Here is a 9,775-nt window from a genome sequence, read left to right as displayed (position 1 = left end):
AGCACCTGCACGACACACACGAAGTTGACCCAATCCAACACAATGTGGGTCAACCCCATGACCCATCTAACCTGTGAACAACTTAGTTCAACTCGCTGCTCAATTCGGTCTAGTTTGTATTAAGATGCGTTAATGAACCTAGACGGGTCATGTAGCCATCTATTTTTTTTTTGGTGTTAGCACCCGGTTTACCCTTAGGGCTAATCCGGATTCGGGGCGAGTTCTGGGTGGATAGGTTCCAGTCCCCTCCCAATTGTTGTTGCAGGGAATCGAACACGAGTTCTCCCTACCAAGTTCAACCCCAATCACCACTGAACCAACAGGCAATTGCTATGTAGCCATCTATAACTCTAACGTGTTAAGGGGCAAAAGGGTTGTTTAGATTAGTGTTGATCAAATCCACACCATCGTCGCCATTGGAGAGGATTTGGACATCTTGTTGGACTATATTCCAAAGCTTCAATTGGCTTAAATGGTCTTCCTCGTCCAATAATTTGTTGTAGGTTCAAATAGCTTATTATTGAATCATTAACCAATAGTGGTCATAATTGTAATATTTAAGTCTGATTTAAGTGCAAATTAAATTGTAGGGGTATCACATGAATGTAGTAGTTTGGATCCACACGAATACATACTATTCAAATGCTTTAGCAATTTGATGTTTCACACATTCATGTTTTGTTTTAGTGGTTAATACTGAGGGTCTGTCTACAATAAGTCTCAGATTCAAATTCTCTCTTTCTTATTTGTAAGTTATATTACCATTATGGCTCATTTGCATTAAACAAACACATTATATTTTTAATGTTGAAGAAATATGAGGAGGAACATGGTTGAGTTACTGTGAGGAACATGGTTGAGTTCATTTACTCATATTTATGGTCGAGTTCCTTGAGGAACATGGTTAAGTTTCTACTGCTCCTTACACTGCAATAAAGTCTCACTGAGATAAGGCCTCACATTATCCTCCTAGGATCATGTTAGATGACAGTGACAGGAACCCACTATCTTTGCAGCCACTTTTTTGTCTGTTAGCAACTTTGTACATTTCTGTAAAGTTCCTCTAGTTGTCTGGTTTTTCCTCTCTCATTGGTTGTAAGTTTTGTATATATAGAGCATTGTTTCCATTAGGGCAAATTAGAGTGTTAGAATTGTAAAGATACAAAATCAAAGAGGAATACAGAAAATTTGGGTTCCTTTGCACCCAATCAAACTCACTCTCTAAATTGATTTTCTAAATAGGAACTTAAAAGTATACACTTTCATCAAATGTGCTTGGCACGCGCTACCTAGGATGTAGCTCAGTGGTAGATGCCTCATTGTGATCGAGACGTCGGTATTGAACCAATGTTGTTAGTTGATGTTGTTTGACTCGTATCAAGGTCATGCCAGAACGACGGACGGTCAGGATTTGAAGAAGAAACGGTAGAATCAGCTTGGAGCATATGGATTATGCTTGGCATGGTTGGTCTCTTCCTCATATCATCTTGAACGCAAAATAATCCAATTTGAACACATAGTGTAACTTCTGTGTTTGAGTAGGAATCGCTTAATGTTGGATCCATAAATTCCAGTGGTCTTCCCTCACTCCAAAGTCTCCATGCCTGCAAAATACGGAGCATACATAAGTTCATTCATTTTTCGTTTGATATACAAAGCTAATACTCCAATTTCATAACATCAAATCATGCATACTTGGGTTATGTTGTCTTCACGTTATTGTTATTGCTTATTAGATCAAATCAGAAAAATTAGACCGGATCAGACCAGAAAAACACAAAAAACACTCACACAAAACGTTTAGAATAGATCAGAACAGAAAAATCAGAAAAATTAGACCAGAGCATACCAGAAAAGGAAAAACACACTCACATAAAACATTCAGACTAGATTAAACCTGAAAAATCAGACCATAGTACCAGACCAGACCAGAAAGGAAAAAAACACTCACATAAAACATTCAGACTAGATCAAACCAGAAAAATTAGACCAGACCAGACCAGAAAATGCAAAAAAACGCTCACATACAACATTCAGACTATATATCAAACCTGACCAGATCATAAACTAGAAAAATCAGACCAAACCAGGTGAAGAGAACAAAGCCTTACACATCCGAGAAGGTTGTCACCGAAGTTGGATTGATTGGAGCCACTTATCCTTTTCCCACTCACAATCTCCAATATTATCACACCAAAACTGTATACATCTGATTTTGTCGAAAATTGTCCATGCATTGCATACTCCGGAGCCATATATCCGCTGAAATAGATGAAAACGTTATGCAGTCAGACCACTAGATTTAAACATCCATATTCCATCAACACGAGTAATTTATGACATGAACTCTGTTGGCTACGCTACATGAAAATATATGAAGTACGAAGTATAGTGTTGCATTGGATGTTTTTTCTGGTCAAATGAAGATAACGATAGATAAAAGAAGGGTGTTACTATTCGTCACCCGCAATTACGTATGTCGTCCACCTTTTAAGAAAATACGTACAGAGTAGTACGTACTACGTACTAGATAGAAGTATAGAACTAGTAACTAGTTATTGCCACCCGGGCGATAGGCCCGGTAATTATACGTAATTTTAGAATTGATCTTGATAAAATATGAGTTAAAATAAAAATAATTACAATAGTTTGATATTTAAATACTTACATATAATATGAGATAAATATTTATTCATAATTTATTTATGTAAGGTTGATTCAATATAAATATTTGGTTAAAAATCTTAGTACACTAAATTTAAATTAAAAGTACAGTAATTGTTTCCTATGTGTAAATTGCAATTACTCTTTTTTATAACTCTAAGTATATGTAAATGATTTGGCCTGCTAAAAAAAGTAATCGTAAATGAACCTCAATGAAAATATAAATGAAAAAAAATGTAAGTATAGTTTAGTTTCATAAAAAATTATTAAAATGTATAATTATGGTAGGCATTAAATTTTTAATACAAGGTATTAATAAATGAATTGCTTAAATATCATAAGTTGTGTCATTGGATTAATGGTTAAAATTCTAAATCATGAACATGAGGTCTTGGTTCAAACATTGATGATTGCATTTCTTCATGTTTTTGTAAGAAAATATTATATATCAATATAACTATGATTTGGTGCCATGTCTCTTACCATCTAATGGTGGCAGTATGGCATAAAATGTCATTGAATTTTAATAATAGTATAGATGGTACGGGAGTACTTACTAAGTCCCAACAATTCTGCTTGTCTTCTTTTGGGCATGTTCAATTTCAAAGATCCTTGCCAAACCAAAGTCTGAAATTTTTGGGTTCATCTCTTCATCCAACAAAACATTAGCTGCTTTAAGATCTCGGTGTATAATTCTCAACCTTGAATCTTCATGAAGATATAGTAATCCTCGAGCAATGCCTTTGATAACGTTGTAACGCATTGACCAATTTAAACATGCTTGCTTTGTAGGATCTCCATAATCAAGTATACAATGATGCAACCAAATTAGAAAACATTAGTATATAATTATAAATAAATCATGTATATGAATGTACAACTAGTTTGTGCCCGTGCTAATGCACAGGATAACTGTAAAAGTATGTTAAGTCAATATAATAACAATAATACACTCAATTTTATGAGCTAATTTGTTTGACAACTAGCTCCCAAATTTTGACAAATAATTAATTGACAAGTGGAGTAAGTGAGACCAATTTAATTAACAATCTATTTGCTAGCAATTGAAGCATAAATTAGATAGACAATGAAATAACTTCAAATTTTATGTGGCATAACAAGCTAATTGTCAAATTAGTTTACCATTAGATATTCTCTTAGTATCTCCATTAATACTTCCTCTAGTTCAGTTGCTCCACTTTGACTGGGCACGTTTGTCAATACACAATGACACAACGTTAATCATTAATAACTTTTTTTTTGTTCCTTTCTATTCCCAAATACTTGCAAGTTGCAACAGTTTGGCTGACATACTTGCCATGGTACTAGTTTGACCACTATATGCAATTATTTATGAGTGAAAACTTAAAAAAATGATATTACAAAATGTACATTAAGATTAATCCAGGAACATAATACACAATAACAGATGATTTTAATATATTAGTAAGAAATTTTGGTTAAAGTTAATGTATGAATAATGCAAAATTCAAATTGTTGCAAGTATTCAAGAGTGAAGGGAGTACTTCTGTACTTGTTACTCCTTCAGTTTCTTTTTGTTCTTTACATTTTTTCTTTTTGAGTGTTTCAAAATGTTCTTTACATTTCCTTTTATATTATCACATAAATGCTTTAATATTCTATCAAAATTTGTGTCCAATGATTATTTTAACCAATTAAGTTCATTGGGTCATTTAATATCTCACACTTTTCTATTGGGACATTAAATTTTTCTCATTTTTCCAATATTAGATTTTTGATAAAAGTGAAAACATTATAAATAAACGTAATTTTACTTGTTTAAATAAAAAAAATAGAGGAATCTCAATACACATTAATTAGACGTTAATAAACGTGTAAAATGTCAAACGTAAAAAATAATAAGAAACGGATGGAGTAATAAATATTATAAATAATTGATTTTTAACACATGAAACGAACCGAACAAGATCCAAATTTTTTATGTACATAAACGAAGATTAAAGAGAAATATGTGAATAGTGTCAAAGTTATATCGGGAGAAGTGTGTAACATACCAAACAAGAAGTAATCGAGGCTTTTGTTTGGTACAAATTCATAAACAAGCAACTTCTCCTCCTTGTCGAAGCAGAATCCAAGCAGCCTAACAAGATTTCGATGTTGAAGCTTTGCTACCAATACAATTTCGTTTTTAAATTCTTTATCACCTTGCCCTGAGCCCTTTGATAGCCTCTTGACTGCTATCTCTTGCCCATTTCGAAAGGTACCCTTGGACAATCATATAAATATTTCATAAAAGATTAAAAGTTAGCCTCTACGATTCGTTTTGACAAATCTTTATTAATCTAGTTGTTATAATGGAAGCAAAAAAGATAATTAAGAACGCAAATAAAGAACACAAAAGACTTTTAGCATGATTTAGTAGCAATGTGTTAGTTAGGTCCATAGGCAGAGAAAAGAAAAGTTTTTATTGATCTTGAGTAAAGATGACAATGGATCATTGTTCCGATCCGGATCCGTGGATTCATATCCGTTTTATAGGATCTGAATCTTCAAATTTTGGACTTGACGGTGCCGGATCCGTTTATGATGGATAGGAGTTGGATCCTGTTTTTAAGATCCAAAACTGGTTCAGATCCGGTCCATGTATCCATTTTTTAAAGGAATTTTATTTTTAACAAAAGAAAAGTATAAAACATGTATAAAATAATATAAACTTTTAATGGTTTTTCATGATTTTGATATTTATTTTCTTTATTTCCTTGTAATGTATTTTGCGTTGTAGGATGATTACGTAATTTTAATTTTATTTAATTTTGGTAAAAAGTAGCATAAAATGATATTTTCTGATGAAAAAAAAAAATATGTGGATCCATATCCGATCCGCAGATCCTACGGATATGTATCAAAAAAAATTGGACATGCGGATCCGGATCTGGATCTGGATCCATGGATGAAAAAACAAATCTAGATTTGAATTTAGTAGGATCCGATCTGATCCAAATCATATCTTATCTGTTGTCGTCCCTAATCTGGAGGAGTACAAGTTACATAATACGACTAGGTTAACGAGATCCCCTGCTAATTAGTTAGTATATTCACCTTGTAAACACCTCCAAATCCCCCTTCACCTATTTTGTGATCAGGCGAAAAATCGACGGTGGCGGTTCGGAGTACGCTTAGTTCGTATTGCAAGGACTCGACTGTGATCAAATCATCAGTTACTGTAACAATATAAACGAAGAACACAATGTAACGCCTATCATATGCACACGCACAATATATTGAACCGATTATTTAAAAGTTTTACCACTTTGATGATGTGATTGTGCAACATTAGGTTTCTCCTTCCGTTTCATGGAAAAAAAGCCTATGCACAAGGCTATTAGCACCACTAAAGTGACTGTTGGAACAATGATGGCAATAATTATTTTTTTGTTCCCTATATACATAAATATTTGAGATCAGGTCAGATCAGAATATCAGATTAAAAAAAAGATAAAATAGATTTTGTTAAATTTCGGAGAATATGAAATGAAGAAATGGAAGTTGGACAAGATTTCAACACTCCAGGAATGAAGAGAGTTCAGTACACTTACAAGTACACTTACAAGGCTAACGGAGGTTCCACACTAAAACTCATCGTTAATAGTGGGAGTAACTACTCACGCTTATAAATTTTTATTTTTTTTCTCCTCTTTCTCCAGTATATATAGAACAATTCACATATGGATAACTATCGAGTTTCAACATATTATAGAATAAAAAGGAGAGGAACGTACTTGCAGGTGTTGGTATAGGTGTAGGTGTAGATGTAGGTGAGAGTTGTGTATGAGATAAGACGTAACTTGGCAGAGGAAATACCGGAGCCGATGATGGTGCTTGAATGTCTGACCAATTAAAATGGATAACAAAATAAATTAATACAGGGTTCGGATTTTCTATCCCACAATATGTATATCATTAATGGAAAAATAATTTTGGCGCATAAAAAAAATCAATTTGGTTACACCACTGTGAGTTTGTGACTCTGAGACACACTTCATACGTATGCATCAGTCTCAATTACACCCAAAAAAAATAAAAAAATACGGAGTATATTTTTGTTCTACTACGAGGAGTTTTCATTGCTTTCGACGAGTAGTTAGACTTATATCTAGCAGGAGTTTTCATGACTACCTTGATTGGCATCATCCCTCCCAGCTGAGATTTTTTCAGTCTCGAACCCAAAACCTTGGTTAACCAGCAAAAGATCCTTAACCATTCGCGCCAACCCCAGTTGGTATATTATATATGCCCTAATTTTAAGCACTCAAAGGGATAAAAATCGCAAACTGGCAAATTAACCAATGTCACATGTTATTTATGATATCATGTTTAATCCATGGTTCTCATGTTTAATTAATGGTTTTCCTAATGATTTAATTAATTAATATAAATATTTACGTAGTATTTTTTAGACTTTAATTATGTTAGTATTTATAAATTAATGTGCATGGATAAACAACAATTAGTGGTTGTTAAGACGGTAATGTGAGTTATTCTACAAACTTGAGGTCTTGTGTTTGAAACTTATTGTATTGATTTTCTGTTGTCAATAACATCACATAACATTGGTGAGTGACTGAGTGGATGGCATGACGTAAACATGAGAGTTATACGTGGCACATAATTTTTTTTCGCAACGCATTTTAATATATTACTCCCTTCGTTCCTTAATGTTCTTCCCGGTTGGAATCGGGGAGGGGACTAAGAAAATTGAAATCTTTGTATGATTGAGGCCTTGAGGGTAATAAACGAAAGAGAGAGAAAATAATAATAAAAAAAAGGAAATAGAGATATTTTATTAAAATAATCATGAAATAAGGTGGTTGAATGAATGAATTAAGTAATGTGGGTGGAGAAATCAATGAGAATAATTGGGTAGGTGGATGGAATAAAGATAAGATATGGTAGGAAATAAAATTGTAGAATGAGGGTATTTTGGGGAAAAAACATGACAAAAAATAGTATAGATTCTAACTGGAAATAACATTTTGGAACGCGAAAAATAGAAACGGGAAGAACATTAAGGAACGGATGGAGAAATATAGATTTATGTTGATAAAGATTCATCCATTTTTTTTTATTTAAACAATGCAAATTACGTTTATTGATAATGTTTTCAATTTTATCCAAAATACGAGAGATTTAATGTCTGCATGGGAAAGTGAGAAAGATTTAATGTCCTAATGATTTTAATTAATTAAAATAATCACATCACGATTTTTGACAAAGTATTAATGTCTCTTTTTTTCTTTACGTTTTTCGTTTTGGCCCTTTTGGGTGTTCCAAAATGTTTTTTACATTTTCTTTTATATTACTCCCTCCGTTTTTTTTTCTTCACGTTTTTTTTTGGTGTCTCAAAATGTTCTTTACATTTCCTTTTATATTATCACATAAATGCTTTAATATTCTATTAAAATTTGTGTCAAATGATTATTTTAACCAATTAAATTCATTGGGCTATTTAATCTATCACATTTTTCTATTGATATTGGGACATTAAATTTTTCTCATTTTGATAAGAGTGAAAACGTTATAAATAAACGTAATTTTTATTATTTAAATAAATACTTCATCCGTTTCAAAATGTTTGTTACGTATTCCTTTAATAGTGTTTCAAAATGTTTGTTACATAAAGAATCTTTCTATTTATAATCTTGTTACTATTATTATTTTATGAGCCAACTTTTATTTCTAATTGGTCCAACTTTTCAACTCAGTAAATGTCATTCACAATTTGACAAGTTAGTAATCTGTGTGATTTTTAATTATTGGTTCATTTTGATAATAAAACAATCTTATTGGTTGTTTCAATGATTAGTGCATTGAGGTATTTTTTTTTAATAAAAGATGAAAGCAGATTTGCACTATATTCAAAGAGAGTAATAAATGTCAGAATTTGAAAAGATGAAATCAGATTTATGATTGAATCTAGAACATTTAAAAATTTTTAAAAAAAGGAATCTTAATTTACGTTAATAAACGTGCCAAATTCCAAACATAACAAACATTTGAAACGGAGGGAGTAAAAAATAGAGGAATATATCTTAATGCTCATTACTGAGTCGTTAATAAACATGCAAAACGCCAAACGTAAAGAACAAAAAGAAACAAAAAAGTACTCCGTACAATATAAAATGAAAAATTCTAATTGTAAAGATTAAAATGAGACCACTAAAAATCAAAAGCGTAAAGAATAAAAAGGGAACGAAAGGAAAGGAGGTATATGTACTTCACAATTCGTACATTATTTAATTACCTTGGCAAAGGTCGTCATCATAGAACAAAAGCATACCATCACTAGTACTGCACTCAGACAATAGAATGGTTATATTATTAGATAACCGATGTTCTTGAATGGAGGAGATGCTGCTACAAAAACACTGTTTATCCCTGCTGATTGTTTCTACGGTGAAACGGCCGCAGCACTGATCAAGTAGATTCGCCTCCATTTGCAAGGCAAGACCTTCATTGAAACCGGTTTCGATGATTGATATCTGAGATTGATTATTGTTAAAAGAGACAATGGATTCAATACAAGGCTTCAGTTTCTCTGAGCATAAAGACTCAATAGGGTTTGACAAAAGTATTGATCCTATGATCACCTTCAATATTATCACTTCAACGTAAAATTTGGCCATTTTATTACATGAATTGAACAAAATTAACTACATTTGTTGTATTAGTATGAAGAATTCTTAGTTTGTTGTTACCTTCAACATTATCATTATACATTTGTTGTATTAGTATGGAGTATTGGTAGTGGCCTAGTGGGATTGTGCGCTATCACTAACTAGTAAGTAGACTTCCAACTTGTCAATATTTGAAATTTTCTATGGAGTTAAAAACTTTAAAACCTTATATAGGGATTGTTAGTGGGGCGGGTTTTATGGAAGATCCGCCCTGCATCCTTCCCAAGTAGGCGGGGATGGAGGGAGGTTTGGCGGGTGATGGGGCGGGGATGGGTATAAAAATCATTTCCGTCATGGGTGATGGAGAGGGTGTGGATTTTGTGTTGCCCCATCACCACCCGCCCGCTTGATACTCGTCAACCCTACCCGAGTATCATTCCCTACGTGAATTGAAA

The 9,775-nt window shown here is 32.8% G+C and overlaps 1 protein-coding gene across 1 annotated transcript; it reads right to left on the bottom strand.

The window, feature by feature from the left end:
• Positions 1–1,101: 1,101 nt before the first annotated feature.
• LOC110777321 (cysteine-rich receptor-like protein kinase 44) lies at positions 1,102–9,411 on the bottom strand. The gene is made up of 8 exons (XM_021981928.2): positions 8,948–9,411; positions 6,426–6,533; positions 5,954–6,085; positions 5,746–5,867; positions 4,701–4,911; positions 3,222–3,459; positions 2,112–2,262; positions 1,102–1,604 (listed from the first exon to the last, which is right to left on the bottom strand). Exons 1-8 carry the CDS (start codon positions 9,327–9,329, stop codon positions 1,317–1,319), a joined length of 1,632 nt encoding a protein of 543 aa, XP_021837620.2. The 5' UTR covers positions 9,330–9,411; the 3' UTR covers positions 1,102–1,316.
• Between the last annotated feature and the right edge of the window lie 364 nt (positions 9,412–9,775).

This window comes from Spinacia oleracea, chromosome 6 (assembly GCF_020520425.1).
Source record: "Spinacia oleracea cultivar Varoflay chromosome 6, BTI_SOV_V1, whole genome shotgun sequence".
Lineage (NCBI taxonomy): Eukaryota > Viridiplantae > Streptophyta > Magnoliopsida > Caryophyllales > Amaranthaceae > Spinacia > Spinacia oleracea.
Note: the sequence above shows the minus strand (reverse complement) of the source record. Positions and strands in the feature narration are given on the sequence as shown.

Bases quoted from the DNA above. Each gene is read 5' to 3' on its own strand.
- LOC110777321 (XM_021981928.2), bottom strand. From the start codon at position 9,329: ATGGCCAAATTTTACGTTGAAGTGATAATATTGAAGGTGATCATAGGA. The intron at 6,534-8,947 runs GTAATTAAATAA...TTAATTGGTCAG, and splicing joins TGATGACGACCTTTGCCAAG to ACATTCAAGCACCATCATCG. The intron at 1,605-2,111 runs GTAAGGCTTTGT...CGTATTTTGCAG, and splicing joins GTGACAACCTTCTCGGATGT to GCATGGAGACTTTGGAGTGA.